The 23,543-nt window shown below is 39.4% G+C and overlaps 1 protein-coding gene across 1 annotated transcript in view; it reads right to left on the minus strand.

Moving 5' to 3' along the window:
• LOC124164261 (mediator of RNA polymerase II transcription subunit 14) overlaps positions 1-23,543 on the minus strand; it is a 165,380-nt gene that overhangs the window by 60,868 nt on the left and 80,969 nt on the right. Inside the window, exon 16 of the mRNA XM_046541502.1 lies at positions 15,119-15,313. Coding sequence (XP_046397458.1) covers positions 15,119-15,313 — 195 coding nt within the window. The remainder of the gene's footprint in view (positions 1-15,118; positions 15,314-23,543) is intronic.

The raw sequence follows: 23,543 nt of genomic DNA on the forward strand, positions 1-23,543 counted from the left end.
AAGCTTGAAAAATGATTTGATTAAAATTGCTGTTGTTAAAAAAAAGTTCCTTTTTGAGTGTTACACTCGCGACGTATTTGAAATAATACACCGAGTTTACCACGGCACTGCAAACGAGAGTCAGTTGTTCTGTGAGTTCTTCCAGCGGCCACCAGGGGATGCTCGGCTACCCTCGTGACGGAAGAGAGCGCCAGTACGACTCCGACCACTGACGCGAATAGTTCACCCTCGTGAATCCGCAACGGAGAATAAATATGTCCATCCAGACAATTCACGCTCAGTGTCATTGCATCGTACATCCTACATCATCGCTAAGGCGCACTACATACCTTTAGAGGCATCATTGCAAGAAATACCTCGTACTGCAAGGATTTTGTCTGGGAGTAGGATGTAAAAAAACGTTCCGTTTCGTCTATGTTATATCACGCGGGGAATACTCCTTAAGATACTTATGATCGGAGTCCTTTCTTCCACGACTTCCGGTTTACACCGCAGGCATCACCAGCAATTATGAGGGGAGATAACGCTTTGGTGCTTTGCATTAGTATAATCAACCTTCCGAACTGTTGAAATTCTCGATTCGCAATCTATCCCTGAAATACTCCGCTTTAGGCTTAGGCGTAGCCCCTTTCTCAGGAGTTCCCGCAGATTGGAGTGGGCAAAACCACCTGAACAAAGCTCCTTATAACTCTACACAGACTGCATTCCTTGGGCGCTTTTGTTTTTTTTAATTGTGAAGAGCGAATAGGAAGATAAATTAATTTCGACTCTCTCATATTACTCCTTTATTTTCTCGCTTAGACGTGTTCGGTGTTTTTTTGGCCATGGTGTCTGCCATCAAATGCTTTCTATTCATGCAACTCATGGACGTGCGGGTATGCTGACGTCAGCTTTCTGCTGCCCGAGGAACAAAAGAAGATCAAGCATTTGCGAATGCTAATGCCACAATATTTTCACCAAAATTAACTACTTATTTATCGAACCACAGTTTACCACATAAATTTGAGACTGAGCACTCTATTAACTTCATTTCTAACAGATCGCTAGCAACTACAGAGATTAAGGAGTCTTGATGTAAGTTTTTCCAGGGGTGAAACCCTCCCTATGGCGAGAGCCAACACCAAAAGGGCCTCGTAAAAACGACTTTTTTTTAACACGCTTACTATAGGGTCAATTGACGGTGCATCGGCTATCTCTCGTAATAGTGGGGGTGTCGCTATAGCCCGTACTCGCTTTAACGAGGTTCCACTGTATGAAATTTCTTTGAAATAAAAGCATTAAAGACTATAGCAGATGCAGTGATGCACTTGAGTGGGAAGTTACATACACCCATGCCTCACTTAGCACAAATTCGTTCCTAGGAGAAACATCACAACACAGTGTCGCTTAATCAAAAAACTTTAACCCTCTTGTGATAAAACTTATAAAACTTTAACACTCTTATGATGATTGTGATTTTGCACCAAGTACACATGAAATTGCTACCATTTTATGTATATTAGTAGTACTGCTATCCTCAAATATTTTTTTTGTTTACACATATATTAATTGAAATCCAATGCTGTGCAATGGCCAAAAGCATTATTCGTCATTAGGTCAAGATAGCCGGCCAGAAAATCATTAATTAAGGGTGGAGCTAGTGGAAATGACTTTTTTGGAAGCAATGCCGTTTCAGATGTAATTTTTTCCGTCATAGGTTATTGGGCGATTGACTTCCAGGTAGAGGGTCTACACTAAAGCCTTCAAGGTCATCGGTATTCACAGGGGACAAATGGAGCGGTGGCAGAGTTGCGTATGAATAGCATCAACACATAAAAGGGTCCGCTAGAGATTTAAAAACAACAGCTTCATTCCCTCCCAGCAGTCATAGGCCCTCTGCATTTCAGGAATACAATGCAGCAGTAGAAGGTGATTTCGTTAGAGCCATATGGAGAAAAAACCAAGAGAACAATGGCAAAATATGGGAATGTTGGCAGAAAAATCAACAAGTTATCAAGAAAAAGCATAAACCTAAAAGAGAAATTGAAAGAAGTCCATTGCTTTGAAAATGAAGAGGGTAAAAGCAATATTGAGCAGACGTTTACACTCAGGATGTCTTATTCTGAATAAAGACGAAGTTAAAACATCAGTGATCTCAGCTGCACCAACTTCAACCAAGCAGTCAACAAATACGGAAATTTCATTGTGAATCTGAACAAAAAGACGAGGGTGGTAATCGCTCTGAGACATTTCGTGAAAGCACCGGTTGGTTCCAGAATTTTAAATGGCAAGCAGTTATTTACAGTGCGGCAATATCAGGTGAATCTGCAAGTGTTGATAGTGCAGTCACCACAACATTTCCTGATGAACTCCAAGCTGTGATTGAACATGGCTCCTTTCTCCCTCAACTAGTTTTTAGTGTTTTGGAAAAAGCTACTTGGTATTAGCTTTATAAGCAATCTTCTACTACTTTGCTTGACTCATAAGGAGAGAGGCCCTTCAGGGTGCCGACTTTGCGATGAGGGTCACCTGCCACAAGACCAACTCAAGAATGTAAGGCAGGGTGGCCTGTAACTCCTCTCATAGAACTGCTAGTCTCAAACCCAGGTTTCAAATACCATCATGCCATTAGGAGTATTTCTAACGTCTACTTGTGAAAAGGGATTGACATGTCCGATATAAAAACACATGCAAGGCTCTCCCAACATGACGCAACTGGCTATTTCACCCGGATAGATTTTCAAAAAAAGACGACCTTGTGATAGGAAGAGAGTGAGAATGGCACTTGGGAGAATGGCATCTGAAGAAACATGTTTTAAAAAACTTTGATTCTCGCTGCTGAAAAGTGAGTGCATGTACGCAGATGAAAGACATCAGTAGAATTCCTCTTCAAGACAGTTGGAACTGAATGAATGAAAAAGAAGGCAATCGTAAACCAAAGAGGGAAAATAAACAATTATTATTCTTGTGCCATAAATTTAGCATAAAACTGCAGATCTTCTCAGATAGATTTAAAGTAATTTTGGGTGTGCGGCGCACGCAATATAAACTTCCACCCACCTGCATTTCTCTCCTAATCAAGTCCAGAAAGTGCAAGGAATAGACATCATACATTGATGCCATGAATTCTGTAGTGCGAAATCACCATAGGTATACCAAGTCACATTATGAAATGTTTCGAAGAAGAAAACGGCAAATTAGTTGACTAGTCTTGTGGGATTGCGGTGAAGACAGCCTCTGAGATGGCAATTAAACCACTTAAATAGCCATATTATTGGTAATGCAACTTTAAAAACTAGAGATTTTGAAAAACTCCGGTAAACCTTCCGTTGTTTAGATCACCCCATAATTTAGATTTCTGGATTATTGATCTTCTACTGCATAAATAAAAGTTTTACATTGAAATGCCCAGATATCCATAGTGATGACAGATAAACACAATACATAGTAGAAAAATAATGAGAAATTCTCATGGAAGTTCCCTGAATTTGATGAGGATTCCTTGACTTTTCCAGAAATAAAAAAATCCCAGAAAATTGCAGCATCAGCCTGATGCTAGCTTCCCTGTACATCCTAGATGACATAGGCAAGGAAATGGACGTTCTATACATGTAGTGCTACCACAAACTCGAGCACTCACACTTACAACACTTTGAGGTGGCACTATGATGGTGAGGCAGATGATTTCCGAATGGGCCGACCAACACAAAAAAAATCTAATTACCGTATAAGTGTGTGTATGAGGCGCACACGTGTAGGAGGTGCACCCCTATTTTGAGCATCGGAACTATGAAGAAAAAAATTTTGCGGCATTTTTTTTTAATACTATCGCACGGTGTTGCAGACGTACGCCTGGAATTTTGACAGTTATCGAACTTTTCTCTTTCAATATTAATTAGCGGCAATAGCGGCATAAGAGGGAGTAGAAAGAGTTCCGATCCTCTCTTCGCATACGCCGTTGCTCTACGATGCTTGTCCTATTCACGAACAATTTTGTTTAAATGCTCTCGCAGGAGTATTGCAATAGCATTGCAGCCGTGGAACTTTTTAAGGCAAAACACGACAGGCACATAGCATGAACCTCCCCAAGAGCTTGGACAACAATCGGGGCAGTCTCAGCGCCGCAGGATAATAACCACGTCGTAGATTTAACGGAACCACACTTGGCCCTCCATCCGCCAATGCCTCCTCTGGTTTTATTTTCCTTTCCGAGACCCCACAGGAAAATAGGAAAACATCAAGTTACAGGGGAACAATGGAAACATGTTTCATCCCTACCCCGTCTCACCAACTGACCTTGATCGATCTCCCAGTTTATGGAGGCCAAATGCTAGGTGAGTCATCTACTGAGCCCGAAGATATCTCGATAGCTTTCAATAATTGTATGACACGCACGAGATTCAAAAAAAAAGAAAGAGATCTAATTCGACGCATATCTGACAAAATTTAAGTTTTTAAGCTCTAATTGTTTGACACAAAGATTTATGGTTAAAACAAGGCTACTAATATTCAAAATAATCCAAACAGGACAATTTCAGAAGAAACAAGCGTAGCATAAGCGCATTCAAACAAGACGAGACGGACTGGAAACTTTAGGCAATGCAAACTGCGTATATCACATTGCTGCGCCTTCGCTTTGGAGGCAACGACGTCACCTGCAAGATCGGACGTGTTCTTCCCGTGCTCCTTCGCTCATAGCCTCGTAGCTTGAAATACGGAGGGGAGGGAGCGCGCTCCTTCCCCTCCGTATTTCGTTGCTTGCTTCGAAGACGGAGGATCGCGCTCCTTCCCCTGGACCTCTCCTTCCGCGCTCTTCACTCATAGGCATTTCTGATTTCTTCCATCCACAATTTAGTCCAACAATGAACACACTCGTTCGAATTTTTAAAGCGCAGGTTTTGATACCAATATAATTTTCAGTTGCAATAATCCTCATATTAGCGTCTGAAGATGATTTTTGTAAAATCAGGTCCTCAGCGTAATGGAAATTACTCGGCAAGACAGATATTGACTATTAACCAGGTATGTCCTTCAAAAATACACGTTTCTCTACTTTTGATAACCGATTACTATATGCAGTATAAATGCCGCGAGATGCCCACTCGTGGCAGTAAATTTAGCGCGCCCTCCGGAGCGAAAAACCCTGCGCGATCTTCCATGTTCACCTCTGGGGTACCGACGTGATGGCGCGATGCTTACAAGAAAAGCAAACAGGAGCATTTTAAAAATACGTCACTAAGGGAGAAACTCCCCTGTCTGCCACTTGTTTTTGACCTAGGATTACAGATGACTGACTCACACTGAAAACCAAGGCCACTCAGTTCCCCTTAGACTTGCGACCGGTGAAGGGGAGGGGGGAAGATAAGAAGTTTGTGTAAGAGGCGCACCCTCATTTTTGGCTGCAATTTCTGGGAAAAAAGGTGCGCCTCTTACACACGCTTATACGGTATATCAAAAGCATACTCTGGATGGAATGTAAGAGTAATACAGTTGACTTTCGTTAATACGAACAATGTTATTACGAAGCAAATCGTTGGTCCCGATGAAAAGGCATATCCAGGCTATATTTAAAGAAACATTATTACGAAATTTTCGTTTTTACGAAAGTATGAACCTCAGTCCCAGTCCCAGGGGTTATAAAATGAAATAAATAAAAGCGAACAAACTATGTATAAATCCACCAATTTATTTATGTGGTACTACTAGTTTCGACGTAGCGTACATATTTATACATTTATTCGTCGACGTTTCGACGTATTTATACATACCGCCGATTATTCATTATTTGTTCGCTTTTATTTATTAGAATGAACCTCCACAAAGTTGAGCCTGTTACGGATTATAAAAGGAACTTTATTACGAAGTTTCATGCATAAGCAATGGCATTTACGTGGACATTCACTATGCAAAGTTTAAATAATCACTCCACGTTTAAGTTCTTCTCGTGTACTGTGCCCAAGAGCATCAATTATGATTCTTTCTTCAGTGTACATGCAACATCATGTAATAAGCTTCATTCCTATGGTGTCATGGTGACCCACTCACAACCGCTTGTAAATTGGACGTACATTTAGTCCTCTTCCAAGACACATTCGATTTACGAATTTGAGAGATAAAAGCATTCAAAATTTTCAAATTTCGAATTTGGCACCTTTTGATTTGGCCAATGCTACGCAGTGTGGTGCAGAGGAACTCTCACTGTGGGCACAATCTGAACAAAGTATCATTGAATCTGGTGTGAATTTAGGAACTGTTCAGCATTTCCCCATTCTTCCTTACCACGAGGAATGATTTTTTCGGCTCTGGCTGCATCGCACGCCCAGCTAGATCAGTTCGTAATATTGTGAGTTAGAGCATGATTGTGATGCAGTGTTACATTTTGTAGGATAAACGTACTTGTCAATGCCTTTCATACAGTCCGGCCGGCAAGAGTTGCCCCATGATGGCACAATAGGAGGGGCGGATAAGCCTATGCCAGCACGATTTACAGCCAATCGCTGTCCCCCAAATGCACCCTCGCCTCATCTCACAACGTTGTCAACTGCATAAGGCGCACCTGATCCACCAAAACAAGTGATTCTTCCTTTGGGTCCTTCACGCTTGTCGTCCCTTCCGGCTCCTTTCTTCACCGAACCCTTTGTAGGCATTTCCCCAAGGTTCTTAGAGTAAAGGTTGCCTCATTCGCGACTCGGGCTCCCATTGGCTTGACGTCACTGTAGACCCAACTTCCAGCGCCATTTCAAATTCTAGCCTTTCCACGGGCGTAACTGCATACCGCAGCGAGTTCTTGAAGTTACCCTCTATCGAACACAGTGGCGCCAACTCCATGGGGCCGGAGGGGGCCCGATCCCCCCCAAAAATTCGTTACAGATGTGAGGAAAAAGTGTGTCAGGCTTGTCGATTTTCCCCGGAGTGTCCAGATATCGAGATTCGAGTGATCAGGGTTCTAATGTTGATCATATGACTCTTCTAAAATGCTTAAAAAACTTAAAATTTACCGGGGCAAGGTCCCCGGTTTGGGCCCCCCAATATTTTTTGTAAGTCGGCACCCCTGATCGAACACTATAAGCTGAATTTTAAATTGAATGCCTATTTATGAAAATAATGATGTTAAGATTTAAAAAGATAAATTCGTGTATTCAGACGCTATAATTTCCTGATCAAGTGATGAAATGGGAAGGTGTGCGAGTTAATTCCGTGTCCACACTTCCTTCCACTAACTCTCAAAACACTGTTTTCCTTGCTACTTCCACAATATAATTTAAACTTAGATTAATATGGCTGGGAGGAAAATACACAAAAAACGAATTAGTTGCTTCAAAAAATTACAGTTCTGCCACTTTTTAAATAGAAATAATGCTCGTTTTCATTCCTCGCCGGGCTTTGAAAATATATAAGATAAAGAAAATTATGCACACTGAAATCCTTTACTTCAATGGGAAGAAAAAAATAAGCATATAGAGTGAAAAGAGTTGTAAATTTACCGTTATTACCATTTTCAAATCATTCGTAATAGGAATTCAAAGTGATCACACGTTAAGCAAAAAATTATACAGATGAAACGGAACTAACTTCAATATTATGCTGAGAGAAATAAGAATTCCCAGGTAAAATAATTTCTAGAAATGGAAAATGAACCACCAGCAATTGCCGTTATCAAAACAGCACCATAGTTGCCCGCTTGAGTGGAGAACAGCATTCAAATCAGAGGACTCTTCTCTATCTTAAATCCCACAGAAAGTTTCCACTGTAGCCTTTGGTCAAAAAACCTAAAAGAAAAATGTTTCATGGAAACAAAAAGCACTGCAGGAAACAAATTCGATAATTTTCAGTGACAATTGCTGAAAGAAAACTTAGAATAATGCATATCAGCTATTTGGTCGATCATAAGTCTGTTGTAGAAATTTAGCTCCACCGTCAAGGTTCATTTTGAAGAGGGTATAAATAATAAGACTCAAGAATTTATGTAAAAGGATTTACTGAAAATTTTTAAAATCTTTTTAGTGGCACTACCAAAGTTGCTCTTCCTTGTTGCATTTTTTTGTTCAAACACTTTATTCTTGTGAAGACCCTCTGCTTGGCGTAACATTTAATACAGTGTGTCCTCGTTTAACGTCGTCCCGTTTAACGTTGTTTCACGATAACGTTGTCCAAAAATTGAAACCCTTGATCATTTAACGTCGTTATTGCTTCGCAATAACTTTGTTCAAATTATGCGCGGCGAAAAAAATGAATGGCGAATAGGACGCAAGCGCATCTGATGTATAGTAAATATTACTATTTTAATGCGATTGGTAATTTTCGTTCGACAGAAAAGGTTGGCGTGGGTAGCATATGTTAAATATGCGTCTGAGCGAATAATTATCGCCTCATTTACCCATTATCCGTTTATTTTTCTGATGCCAACCAAAAAAAATGTCCACGAAGAAGAGTGGCTATCCTGGCGGTTCTTCAGACGTGAAGAAATAACGGCGATATTAGAACAAAAACTTAGTATTATTAAAAGAATTGAAGAAGGTGCAACTGCTGGAGAGATCGGTCGAGTTTTAGGTTTGCAGGTCGAGTTTTTACAATTAAAATTTCTTCTGTTACTGAAAATATCGATGTTTCGCCATTAAAATACTTTCTTTTTAGTTTTTATATTTCATTTAATAATGCCTTCTTCCCAACCTTTTCGTTATGAAAATTCGTTTCGTTTCGAATGAATCGTTATCATGCTGAAGTGAATAATCGGTAATGAATGTTACTCGCGATTTCCGCCGGGTTAAAGAATTCATATCATCACGAAAATTGACACGCCCATCATCCTCGTGCTTCCGAGTGTCAGATTCAGATTTTTTTCGTTTTGGCCTGATTCAGGTGTCTCCCGATTGGTCACAAAGTCTGCTTAAAGTTACGGCTCCGATAATTGGCCTCCTTGGATTCTCGCCCGGGAAATTCTGGATTCTTCACGAAGAAATGAATTGTTAGGAACGTGGCTAGGAACCAATTTAAATTTTTTACATTGTTTCTTATGGGAAACACTGCATCGTTTCACGTTGTTTCGCTTAACGTCGACTTTTTCAGGAGCGAATCAACAACGTTAAACGAGGACTCACTGTAATTGCTTTGTCCAAGTTGGAGACACAGCAAAGAACATTGGTAATTTGTCGAATTAGTCCTAATTATAGGGTAGAGTCTACTTCATTACAGTTTGCAGGTAAATATAAACGTGAAAGAGTACATAAAAATATTAAATGGTTTGACTCAAGTCAACATTTATAAGTTTACTAGCTGACCCGGCGAACTTCGTACCGCCTAACGATCAATAAACTTACAGTTTACTTACACCATTTATAAATCAAGAGCGGCTGTATAATTTTTAATCATATTTAATTTATTATAATAAAATGAGGATACAAAACCAATAAAACTACGTAAATGAGTATAAAATTGCTTGCCAGAAAGACATTTTCTTTATTGAATCTACATAAGGTGGATCGGAGCACGTTTACGCGGATTTTTTTCAATGAATTTTCTAACGTTTTAGCTTAAGAAATTTTGGGCATTGTGGTTTTATAAAGCAGTTAATGAAATAAAAATTATACGTATTAAGTTGTTGGCTATTTGTGTTATAACCGTACAAATATGTTTTTAGGTATAAGTCTGTTGTATAAACTTGGCTCGTTCACGTGGCAGGTTAACGCAAAGCTATACCGACGCTTGTCTGATGCTAAAAATCGTGTAAGAAAAGCCCCTATGAAGCAGCATTCGTATCAAATGACTTTAAGTGTGCCATTTGTAGTATTTCTGTTTGGAAAAAATGCACTGCGTAAACATGCTGCACGCCTAAACGCACAATGGTGTGCCCTACACATTCGGGTTTAATGTCTTGCGTCAAGCACCTTCTGATAAACAACAGTTTTTGTTTTGTTATCAGGCGCAAGATAGAGCCGAAGAAGCTAAATAAATATAGCGAAGCAAAGCAGTGACGCAGCGAGGGGTTTTTTGGGGGATAAAACCTCCCCAAGAGCTCAGAGAATTTTTTATAAAACTTTGTTACTAATATTAGGGGGACGGATGAGTAACAAACAAAACATATTTAACTATTCACACAGCTGCAAATACCAATATTTTGAACCATATATCTTAAAAAATGTCTGGGGGATGGCCCCCACACCTCTCGCTTACCTTAGCAAGTTTTCTATGCCCTACAGACCCGCCAGTATTAGCTGCGCCTAAAACCCCCCTATCCTTAATTCCTAGACGCGCCCTTGAAGCGAAGGAGGAAAAGCAGCGGATGGTGTACCGACACGTGAACATACCACGTTTAATTGACTATGAGAAAATCGTGGGTTTTCATTAGCACATGAGCACAGACATCACAAAAACTGAAAGACTGACCATGCGATTTGTTAATCGTTATCACGAATGCAACACGAATTAGAAATTGAATACGGTTAAGATGAAAAGGGCATATAAGTTGGGATCATGGAATCTTCGGAATGAGAACTTCCTCATCTTTGGATTTTACTTAGAGTAAAGTTGCGTGAATCACATTCATTATCAATTTTTTTAATCACCAAACGCGTTCCGTTGGATAGTTTTGGTTTCAATAGATAATGAACACAGAGCCTACATTTAGCTGTAAATCGTGCCTTGGTAAGCAAGGTACGTCCAAGGACTTTAAATATTCAGATAGATAGTTGGTGACTTCGTCTTCGTAAGTTATACAGTTAAAAGATTTGAATTCATGCAGAGTGCGAACTATTTGATCCTGATTTACCTAGTTTGAGTAATCCACATCTTCGTTCTAGGCAGTCAAAATTTTTTGCTCAATCAACCATTTTTGATTTTTGTGGTGATCAATCATATTCTGGAACACTTTGTTGATGAGCTCACCTTCCGATAAAATTAATTTTCAGACATTCCGAGGAAGTGAAATCAAACAGCTCGATTCCCGACAGGAACACGGACATTACCATTTGTCAACAATTGCTTGGAGATTTGTTTACAAACACGGTAGTGAAGTGTCAACTCGAGCTGGGCTTACAATTACCTCGAATTATATTTTTTAAATACATATATATTTTCGTAATTAAAATGTAATATTGCTACAAAGTTCAGTTATTAAATTGGTAAAAATAAAAAATATAATTTAATTTGCACTTTTGACCGACTTACCAATTGTTGTTGCGTTACTAACTCCTAAAAACATATCACTAAGAAAGAGATATTCATCTCTTTTTTTTATTTTTTTCCTTTTTTTAATGTCCTATATGTTATCCGGGGCTGAGACGAATCGAAAGAACCTAATATCATTAAAATCGGTGGAGCCGTTCTCGAGTTATAAGTGTTCCAACTAACACGATTTTCAACTTTCTTTTATATTTATAGATAAAGGCTATTCTTAACCACTTTACTAGTTCGAGAGAAAATATCATGATTAAAATTAACGTAAGTTTCTTTTATGTGAACTACGATTTAACACTTGATTCCTGATAAATATTATTATACATGCTAAAAATTTTCTGTCCCTAAATTAATAAACAATTTTGCGTAACCATGGCCTCGAAAATTTCTCAATAGCTCTCAAAGGCATACGAAAGGACTCAAATTTACAGACTTAGAACTAGAAATTTGTTTACCTGATATCTTACCATTGGCACACGATGTTACTCATAGCATACGAGGTAAACGATGAATTTGCAAAATAGTCCCTGCATGAATGACTGCGCAAAATATTAAGTTCAATTTGCCTTAAAAGGGAAGAATTCCAGATTTTCCAATGCAATAGGGGCATCTAAGTTCTTGATTACGAAATCTTTAGCATATCCACTCAGTTTGCCTAACTGATTCACTTTCACCACTTTTTTCACATGAGTGGGGGGCGAGACACGGTCAATGATTCGATTAGTTAATATATACAATAAAAAGATTTTTCAATTTAAGCATTCACCTGTGATATGAGACATTCCATCCAGCTTTCTTCGTTTTCGACAAGCTGTTGGAGCACGTTGCCACAGTACAACGGGAGCCTGGCATATCCGACGATTAACCCATTAAATCCCAAGCATGTTAATAACTTAAAAATTCCAAATATTTTGATGAATTAGCAATGAAACAGACTCAAATAAGGCAAATTATCGATTTTTATATTTCTAATGTTTTTAGTTTGCGGTTGGTGAAACGTTGCGTATACGCAACGTTGGGAGTTCCCCGGGTCAAATGCGCCGTATTGCTTTTTTTTCGGAACTCTTTTATTTTTGCAAATAATTCGCTTTTATTGTAACCCAAATGTATAATTAACCCAAAATATTGATTAAATTTGGTATTGTTCATGAAATTTAGAGGACCAATCAGTATGTAAATGAATATTGCACTTTTGGTAATCATTAAACATCTGGCTGCTACAAACTCTGCATCTTCGTCGTGAATTTTTTCGTCACGAATAATATTGTGGCCAACCTTGTCTTCCCTTACTGTATTTCGCAAACTATTTATTCCGTTATGTCCTATATTATGGCAAGTTTAGTGACTAAAAGCGTAGTTGCTCAAATCGAAACTTGAAGCTTGTATGTGGTAGAAGGTCCATATTATCAATAACAGACACTTTGTGACTTCCACAAAGTATTTATAAAAATTTATACTATTTGATCGGTTTCGGCTATTACACCATTATAAAGTACAGAAAATATAAAGAAACTGGTCAAATAATAGGAATTTTTACATCGCGGAAATAACAAAGTGTCTGCTATTGATAATGAGTGATTACTCCTTCACTTTCGCCAAAATATGGCATCATATTCTCGTCAAAAGATAATTTATGAGAAATTGCATCAAACCGTAGAAATATTTGGCTGAGCTCGCAAAGTATCTTAGAAAACTTATCCCCCTGGTCAAAACTTCTGTTACCTGTCAGGCGTTAGAACATTTTAGGTTCAACAAAACGCTTCAGGGACATCGTTTGACGCACATTAGGAACGCGTCCTTACTCCAGTAACATTTTTTGCTAAGGTGTAATAACCACTAAACATGAGAACGGAAGAAATACCACGCTATTGGAATATTTTCTGAGAATTTCACGCACTATGATCACTGGCATTAGTCAACAACTTAGGCTGCAAATGTGAGTTCAGGTTATTTGGAGGGAACGATTGTTCAACAGACAACCATAGATATAGTAAAAGCAGATGGAACGGAACATTGCCCCTTCTATATACCGTAATACCCAGAAAGCCCTATACCTGAGTCAATATACAAAGAAATATTTTTCTTGGATTCCCTGTGCATTCATAGTCACTCATAGTTCTCAAAACATTTCTTTCGAAATGACCTGCACCCTCATTTGGAGCCTTACAAGCTCATTATCGTCAGCAGCCAGTGGGCATGAATTTCTCAGAAAATACTGCGATAATGTGATCCCTCTTATCTCTCCATTCATTTTACCCACTCGCCAACCCCCGCTGTGCACGGAGACCCATTGGTGCCGGGATATCCCCGCCCAGCCTAACTATGCTTTTTACCCTCCCACTACCTTCCCTTTGGATCCTAGTCAACAACACCACGTAAATACGAATTTGCTAACCCTCACATACTCACTTGCTTTTTGCATACTTGTCAACTGTGGTAAGCAGATCGTTCTTACCTTAGGATGCCAGTGTATCTTGAAATTGCAGACGCCTACAGAAATCATTATATTTTCTGGACAACTCTATAGCAAAGTTTTTATGCATCCTTTGTTTAGGTCACAGGAAATTTCCACTATAGCACAAGTAAACGCTGATTCAATCTTGCTCGATACGTGAAGTTAAAAATGTCAAACAGTCACATCTCGGTGAAAACTCACCACCTGCCAAACATCCTAGTAAAGACCCTTCAACACTTATGTAGATGTATATTTAGGACTAAAATACTGTACAATTGCCTGAAACTTAAGTTTCACCATATAACGTTAACATATTCTTGATAAGCTTTTCATTTTTCAGTCCAAAAGGAAACGCTCTACAAGAATACCGCCGCGCCGTTTCCCTAGATTACCGGTGTCCTCCCAACGTTGCGTGAATGCAACACTTGCTTTATTCTTAAATAATTTGAAAACTACTTATTCAAATTCACCCAATTTGTTGCAATGGCCTAGAATACAAATGCATCATTGTATTTGCAGAGAGATATAATCATCGAGTGCCTCAGATTTAACATAATATGTAAACTTAGGAGATAACCTAAAATAACGACTTACATATAAATGAAAAGGCCATTGTAAAAACAAAAGTTATTTAATTTCTTCCGTGAAAAAATTCGTAACATTTTAGAAAGCATTGAACTACCTTTGTTAAAAATATTAACTACTTATCAGCAACAAATACGGAGAAAAAAAATCGCAAAGTTTGCATTGCGTTCACGCAACGTTGGGAAGAAATGGGTTAAAGGTGCTCTTCACCCACAAAAAGTTCGTCTTATGAGTAGTGGATTACAAAGACGATTTCCAGTGAAATTGCAGGAAATGTGTTCAGATTCGCATTAAACACAAGGCGGCGCAAGGTCTCAGGAACTTATTCTCTCTCAATTTCTAGCGTGCAAACAATGCAATGGCTAGGATCAGCTGGGATACAGGGTTGTCAGTGACGTAACGGGACTTCTGCTGGCGCATGCGCAGTTACGAATGAGGCAACCTTACAGTCTAAGAACCTTGGCATTTCCCTTTCTTACCTGACAACCTTGCCTCCTACCCCGACCTAGACCATTCTGCGAGTCATCGGACAACTCTCGGCAGAAGTACTTTAGGTTTATCATCTTAGGAACAAGGTCTTGGAACGCATCCAGTTCGTATATCAGACTTAATGTATTCGGGAAGATATCAACCCTCAAATGCGTCGTGCCACAATCTTCTGTTGAGAAACTGGAACTAATTTTCCTGTTTAAACATATTTCAGCATAAATTAATCGTGTTTATTAAGTACTGTTTTTTTCCAATGGTTCCTAAAAGAAATGTTCACACAAACTTCGTTATTACGAACTTCCGGTTTTTTGGTCCCGCTAACTTCGTAATAACGAGAGTCTAGAGTAATGAGATTTTACTAAACTCACCAACCAGTATACCTAGTGGCCAACATCTTCAAATTCACAACTACTGTTAAATAACTATCATAAGAATTACCTTTAACCCCTGCGTTGGAGTGAATTCTTCGACCACGTGACTACGGTCAAAGCGAGAATATGCACCATCTCTTATAGACACAACACCATTGCCACGTAGTCGAATTTCCAGACAGTATGTTCCCTGGTATGCAATCCGAATCAATGTAGGGGATTGAGGCATAATCACAAAGGTTGGAACGGGCACTTGAGGTCTCTGTAATAAAAGAGTGAAACAAACAATTACACTCTTTATTACACCAAACGCAAAGGCCAGAAACTCTAAAATACTTAACACCTGCCCTGATTTACAATACTTATATAATAAATAAGATAATACCAAACAAACACCTTCATCAGCAATTGCTGTAAACAAAAAATACCTCTGAAAAGCCAACAAACCAAAAGAGGAAATGTGAAAAAAAAAACAGAATTTAAATTTCTGCAGTTGTTTGATAATACTCTGATAATACCCAGCTTCTCATTTTATGATGCTGGCCAAATATTTTCTCCAATTCACTGAAATAGGTTAACTAATATTAAACCATATGCTATAATTTTTGACCAACAAAAGAGAATGGAAGCTGGAAAAGAAAACACAACAGGGAAATCAGGGATCTTTTCGACTCGCCAGACATCGTAGCCGAAGAAAAGAGCCGCAGATTGCGATGGACAGGGCACATAATACGAAGAGAGGAAGAAGCCCCAGTAAAACAAGTCTGGGCAGAAAACCCTGATGGGAGACCGAGAAAAAGATGGAAGGATGAGGTGCTGATTGATATGGGGAGAATGGGAGTCAGCGAGGCAGATGCAGAAGTTAGGAGTTGGTGGCAGACAGTTGGCGAGGCTAAACACCATTTAGGGTATAAATGGCCATGGGAGTGAGTGCTATAATTTTGATACTTTTAAATTAATTAAAATTTGCTTTTGCAATATTTGTTTGCAAATGAATAAATTATTTTTGGAAAGGTCATTTAAGTGACACTATTCTCCATTTCTGAGTAATTCAAATTTCTGAATCGTATTAACCTCAACAAACGAAGTAAATTTACTCTAATGATTATTTCCACTTTCAAGAGGATTTGTGTTGAAAGCAAAAATCTATTGAACATCTATTGACCTAGAACTGTGTTGAACTCCCTTGTTCCCAAGGCAGCGGCAAGTGACCCTGTCGAAACTGAAACATATTAAAGTTGATGCATCTAATGACGTGTTGGTATATACCATATATGTATGAATATAGTCCCCTCCCTCCCCCCCCCCCCTAATTATGAGGCTTCAGTTTCAGGAAAAAAAGTGTGAATATAGTCCCCCCCTTTACTTTTACCACAGGAATTTTCATAAAAAAGGTGGGACTATATTCAGTTAAATACGGGAATTCTTGGGGCCAACACCAACTACATATTTCCACCAGTAAATCTTAATTTAGGTACTTTCTGAAGAAGCCTCAAATATTATCAAGTGGGTAAAGCAATAAGTGTTTTGAAATAAACATGAACCTAGATGAAAATGAAAAAAAAAAAAAAAATGGTGTGGTACATGGTTGGAAAATGTACTGAAGAATGGAATTTCCCAATAAACAAGGAAAATTGATGCATTCATGCATATGTAAACCTATCTCTATCTTGAATGTTATCGTAATCCTGATTATTATCTAATCCTCCAACATAGGGTGCTTTCCATTCATTGACACACGTCGACACAAGTCGACTTGCGTCGCGGTTTTCGTGTTCCATTCGGTGTGTGTCGCCGACTGTTGTGACACAAGTCAACAAACGGTAACGCACAGGAATAGGAGAGTTATAAACAAATGCCGCGAGCCGACACAAGTCGACTCATGAGTCGCACGAATGGAAAGCACCCATACTGAGTTGCTTTTATGTTGTGATTTTCCACCAATGTTTAGCAATCATTTGTCATAACGAATTCTATGAGGGTCGTGGCATCAATTACAGGTACACTATCCAAAAGAGTGGCAACATTATGATCCATTTTTCTTAAAACTGAAATATACGCGGTAAAAAGCTTTAATTTCATCACCCCAACGTCGTATTTTTATTATCCCAAGTATCGACCATGGCTCAATAGCAAAAGGTAAACTTACCCAAGAATAACAACAGCCCATAAACAAGTGATGATCCCTGTATACTGTTTAGTAGTTGAACAGTCTGTGGTGTTTCTCAAAACAGGGCCCTACACAGGTTCCTTGGCAGTTTTACATCTGTATCTTGTCTAATATCTCTCTATGTTTTTCTCGCTCAATACACACTTTCTTCTTTCAACCTTATATGTTTCAATTTGTGGGTTTTGTTGAACAAAATGCCGTCTGGTCGATCGAGCACATCCCGTATCGGTATCCGAGAGCCGTCCTTTGTGCTGTTCTAAATTCTGTCCTGCTATGATTTTGTTCACTAATTGTAAGATTCAAATATTCACTAATGGGCAAAATGTTAAAGTGGTAAGGATCTTTTTTTACAACTTCCTTCCTCTTTCTATCTACAAAACAGTGAAAGTTGGTGAGTATTGAAAACCTTTCCCTTCCTATTACATTGAGAAAAAATTGAGTCTCGAATACATGTTTTCCGATAAAATACATTCTGAAGCTTGGTTTCTTATTTATTCCCATCGATATGAGCAAACCTAGAAATACTATTATTTCCACCAGAGTTGTGGGAACCCACTTTTGAAAGTGCAATTTTTTTGCTTTGGAATTTTCTTCGTAAATTTTCAAGAAACTATGCTACATAGCGGTTAGTCTCAGTCACTATAATTGTAATTATTTCATCATCAAAAAATAACTCCAATTCCAAGGATCCTCTTTACATGAATAGGCGAAATTTTTTTTCAACAAAATCACACGCAAAGGTTAAAGGCAGCCGATCTCTTCCCAATTATTTTCTTGAAAATTCACAGAAAAATTAAATGGTATAAATCTTCGAATCTGGAGTCAAGGGAGTATCCAATTGAAACTTTCAAAGTCATATCAGAACATTCTGCACTCTTTTATTCCAGAGCGTCAAGCACAGGCTCATCGGACCACTCACGAGAGCTAGAAGGCATGGTCAACTAAGGAGAGGTTCAGATACAGAAGGGGCCCAAGGTCGTAAAAATAAAACCACCAAAGAAACGTAGGGGGAGAAAAAATCCCCAACCCTCAGCTTCCAACGTCGTCAATATGATACCAGATGCTGGCAGGTCTTCGAGGTTCCGAGAACTATTGAGTGACAATGCCTGGACAGTTCAAGCCTTCAATATCATTGCCACGATGAAAGAGAAAGGAAAGGATGAGCCAGAAGAGCAGATGATAATGAACCACAGAGGAAGGCATTCAGCGTCCCCACATAGAACACACAATCGCTAAGAAAGCACATAAATCGGAGCGTAAGTGGAAGACTATCTTCCGTGAGCGTCCACTAGACACCGCTCCTAGAGGAAGCATCCTGGCATCAGCTGGAAAAAATATTCTAAAAAAATATGAGCACACAAATAGAGGCAATTAAGAGGCACAGAACAAAATCAAGCAGGTATGCCTCACATATATACCCACTAAAAGTACATATATGGAAGATTAAGAGATAGGAATACCTAATGAAACTTTCAAACGCCTATGGTGTGTCGTACACGCTTGAGGCATGGCATTCAGGAGACGCAGACGTTGTGTCGCCCACACTGAGAGAACGAGCACGGGCATTTAAAGTCACACTTGAGGGGATAATTGACAACTTATTCGCATGCTACACTGTCACAGTTCTTATAACCTCAACAATAAACTGCTCAGCACACCGGTACAGCGACACCGTGGATAAACTGAGCAGCCATGAGCTAACGCAAAATTGTATTGCAGTGTTGCATTCTGCAGAATAACCACCACAATAATGCCTTGTATTGGTTTATCCTCGCGGCTGAGCTTTAAGCCACCGAGTGCGTCCACCGGGTTGCGGATGGTGGGTCAACCTCTAGATATAGAGGTTAGCTGCGATATAAGCAAGTTTACTTGTCGAATAAGCAGTCGTGGACAAAAAGCGGCGGGTATCCGAGGTGGTATGGGTCTATCCCTGGGTGAGATAGGCCATCTAAATGATACACTAAACCTGTGAAGATACCGTGACTTGGCGATGAGAGGCCACCAACAATTATGCCTCACATCACCCGGAGGAGAGGGCAGCAGCTCTTCTTCATATGAGTGAAGGTGGAGATCACGATGGTCAGTACAGCGACACTCATTGCACTTCAGGAGTGGTAACATTCACTTTAACGGCTGTAGTACTGCGATGTGGAAGGCAAGGGGAAACCACCACATTATTATCCCGAGGAGGCGCAGCTACTCCAACTTTAAATTGTCTGACATGATGGAATTCTCTCAGGTAAAAATTTCCGGAGGTAAACTAGTCCCCCATTCGGATCTCCGAGCGGGGACTACTCGAGAGGGTACATCGGTCAATTGTGATAAAGTTATGAGGATAGGTACATGGAACGTGAGATCACTCAGGACTTGCGGTAAGCTAGAAAACCTTAAAGTGGAAATGGAGAGATTGAATATCGACGTGATTGGAATCAGCGAAATGAAACGGCCTGAGGAGGGAGACTTTTGGAGTGGAAGCTATAGGATTATATACACATGATCCCTGAATGGTAATGCTGGGGTTGGGATAATGCTCAGAAAGAGCGCCGGAATGCGTGTGAAAAGCTTCCTACAGTACAATGAAAGGATAGTTATGGTGAAGATAGAGACTAAGCCAGTAGATACCGTAGTGGTACAAGTCTACATGCCCACGACAGACTACGAGGATGAAGAAGTTGAAGACGTCTACGATGATATAAAGGAAGTAATCAAAAAGGTAAGGGGTGAAGAAAACCTAATTGTTTTAGGTGATTGGAACGCTGTCGTCGGCGAAGGCCAGGATGGAAGAATAACCGGAAAATATGGATTAAGAAATAGAAATGAAAGAGGAGAAAGGCTGTTAGAGTTCTGCACAGAACACAAATTAGTGGTTGCCAACACTCTATTTAAGAATCACATGCGAAGAAGATACACATGGAAAATGCCAGGAGACAAAAGGAGATTTCAACTAGACTATATTTTAGTGAAGCAGAGGTTTAGAAACCAGATAAAGGACTGTAAAAGCTACCCGGGGGAAGATATCGACAGTGATCATAATCTAGTGATGATGAAATGCCATCTGAAATTCAAGAAATTGAAGAAATCAGCAAAGAACACCTGGCAATTAGAGAAACTTAAGGAGCCAAAAAATCAACAGGCCTTTCAAGAAGTAGTGGAGCGCAAGATAGGACTAGATCAGTCTGAAAACTCAGTTGAGAATAACTGGACTAACATAAAAAGTGGGTTTCAGGAGGCCGCTAGAGAAGTTCTAGGGATAAGAAAATGTGTTAAGAAAAAGCCATGGATCACGGATGAAATCCTAGACCTCATTGAAGAAAGGAGAAAGTATAAGAATACGACTACTGAGGAAGGACAGGCTTGCTACAAGAGAATAAGGAACGAGATTTGCCGCCAAGCAAGGAAAGCCAGAGAAGCGTGGATGAGGAACATGTGTGAGGACATACAAAATAACCTCGTAAAAGGGAAAGTGGAAGCGGCCTATAGAATAGTGAGGAACCATTTCAAGGAACGAAACACAAAATGTAACAGCATAAGGGACAGGAATGGAAACATTCTAATAGAAAACGAAGACAAAGCCGAGAGATGGAAGGAATACCTGGAGAAATTATACAACGGGAGCAAACTTAGCTCAAAAGTTCTCGAAGAGGAAAGTGAAGTTGAAAAGGATGACATTGGAGCAAGCATCTTAAGATCGGAATTTGACGCTGCAGTAAGAGACCTGCGAAAGAATAAGGCCCCAGGAATAGATGACATTCCAGCAGAGTTAATAAAAAAATGCAGGAGAAAAGGTCTTAACTCAACTGTATAAAACTATCTGCGATATGTACTCAACAGGAGATTTACCTAGTGACTTCGAGAAGAACATCATCATTCCCATACCCAAAAAGAAGAGAGCTGATAAGTGCGAAGAATTTAGGACCATCAGCCTGACGACACATGCGTCGAAGATTCTGACAAGAATCATTTACAGGAGAATTGAACGAAGAGCAGAAGAATTCCTGGATGAGGACCAATTCGTGTTTAGGAAAAGCAGGGGCACAAGGGAAGCAATTTTGGCTCTTAGGATGATCATAGAGAAGAGAATGGAGAAAAACAAACCAACCTTCATAGCATTTGTCGATTTAGAGAAGGCCTTTGATAACGTGGAATGGAATTCAATGCTTAGAATTTTGAAAGAAATCGGCGTACTCTACAATGATCGTAGAATTATTCATAGTTTGTATAAAAACCAAGTAGCTGTGATCAAATGTGGACCAAACGGTACAGAAGCAAGAATAAGAAAAGGGGTGAGACAAGGTTGTGCGCTTTCCCCCTTAATTTTTAGTGTTTACATAGAGAAAGGCATCAACGAAATCAAGCAGAAAGCTTCGGGTGTCAATATCCACGGAGAAAAAATTAGTATGCTGCGATTTGCTGACGACATAGCAGTCATAGCCGAGACAGAGAAGGATTTGAAGAAGACATTGACAAACATGGAAAGGACAATGGCCAGATATCAGCTGAAAATCAACAAAAAGAAGACTAAGATATTAGTTTGCAGTAAAAGAGAGGAGGCTAAAACAAACATCAATCTAGGAAAGCATAAGCTTGAAGAGGTGAACGAGTTCTCTTACCTGGGAAGCCGAATAGGGAAGTGCACTAATTTTTTTTTATTGCTGAATTTGAAAGTTTAGCCTAAAAAAGAAACATTAGTATAGTCACTTTTATTTTCTGCATCTGGGGTATGCACTTTAAAACGTTTTGAAAGTCGGAAAATTTCATGTTGCGCTGAAACACAGTGCCTCCATCTTGATTGAGATGTGACGTCACAAGGCAGTAGTCACCAGTGGAGTATCGCTGAATTCCGTCGCCTTCTTTAGCGCAGCGAGAGTTTCCGGGAATCGGTGGAGTTTGCTTCCTAAAAATGTCGTCTAGTACCGAAAACATGAATTCAAAATAGAATTATAAATGATTTTTTGTTCCAAATTTCATCTCGACGTCGAAACAAAAGCCTGGAGAAGATATTCATTGCCGTGCCTTAACCACAAGCTATACGGAATAAATGGTTCAAGGCTGCTCCTGACTCTTACCTATCGATGATATTCTGTTTTGAAGATCATTTGAAGGTATTGTAAGATCAAATTGATATTTATGTTATAATAATTGACTTAATAGGTACCTCAGTCACATCAGAAAGTGTGTTGAGTCAAAATATAGCATCTTCCGCGTAGACCTACGTAATTTATAAACTGAAAGTAGTTTGGTTAAAGAATTATGGCGCGACTGTTTTTTTACACGACCGGGCAAAATGCGTACTTTGCCCATGATATGTGCATATATGATAACAAACGATTTTTGTTAAAGTTACTCAAAAGAGAAGCATCCACATATATATTCTGAAGATATTTTATGACAGCAAAAAACGGATACCCTCAAATTCTGTAATTTTTCTATGCAATAATAGTGGTATAACTAAACGGTGTAGAAGCTGCCTTCTGCTACTGCCTTGTGACGTCACGGCCAATATTCAACATGGACACCCGTTTTCGCGGCCTTTGAATTTTTCCATATTTCAGACGGTCATCTCAAATAAAGTATTCACTATTAGGATTTGAACTGTGGTTTTACGACATTATGTTATTCTGAACTCTAATTAAAAAAATGTGTTTGGTGCATTTGAAACACTAGTGCACTTCCCTATTACCAGCGATGGACGGAGCAAGAAAGAAATAAACAGTAGAATAGCGCAGGCGAAGAGGGCTTTCTACAAAAAGAAGAATCTTCTTACAGCTGAAAATACCAGCATAGAAGTAAGAAAACAATTCATCAGATGCTACATATGGAGTATGTTTCTCTATGGAAGCGAGGCTTGGACGTTGACAGCAGTAGAGAAGTCAAGAGTGGAAGCATTCGAAATGTGGTGCTACCGAAGAATGATGAAGATAAAATGGATTGACCGTGTGAGTAACCAGGAAGTGCTAAGGAGAGTAGGAGAAAAGAGAAGCCTCCTAAAAACATTAAGCAGAAGAAGGGACAACTTAGTTGGCCACATTTTGAGGCACGATGGTCTGATGAAGACAATCGTTGAAGGACAAGTGGAAGGGAAAAAGGGCAAGGGACGGCCCCGAATGAGTTATATCGGACAGGTTATAAAGGATGTAAAAGAGAATAAATATGTAGCTATGAAGAGATTAGCGGATAGGAGAGAGAAATGGAGAGCTGCGTCAAACCAATCTTAGGATTGTTGACTAATGATGATGATTGGTTTATCAACTTATGAATAAGCTCTGGGAATGCATCTTGCTCGTATGCGGAAGAATTACTGTATATGTACATGATTAAATAC

This window comes from Ischnura elegans, chromosome 8 (genome assembly GCF_921293095.1).
Source record: "Ischnura elegans chromosome 8, ioIscEleg1.1, whole genome shotgun sequence".
Lineage (NCBI taxonomy): Eukaryota > Metazoa > Arthropoda > Insecta > Odonata > Coenagrionidae > Ischnura > Ischnura elegans.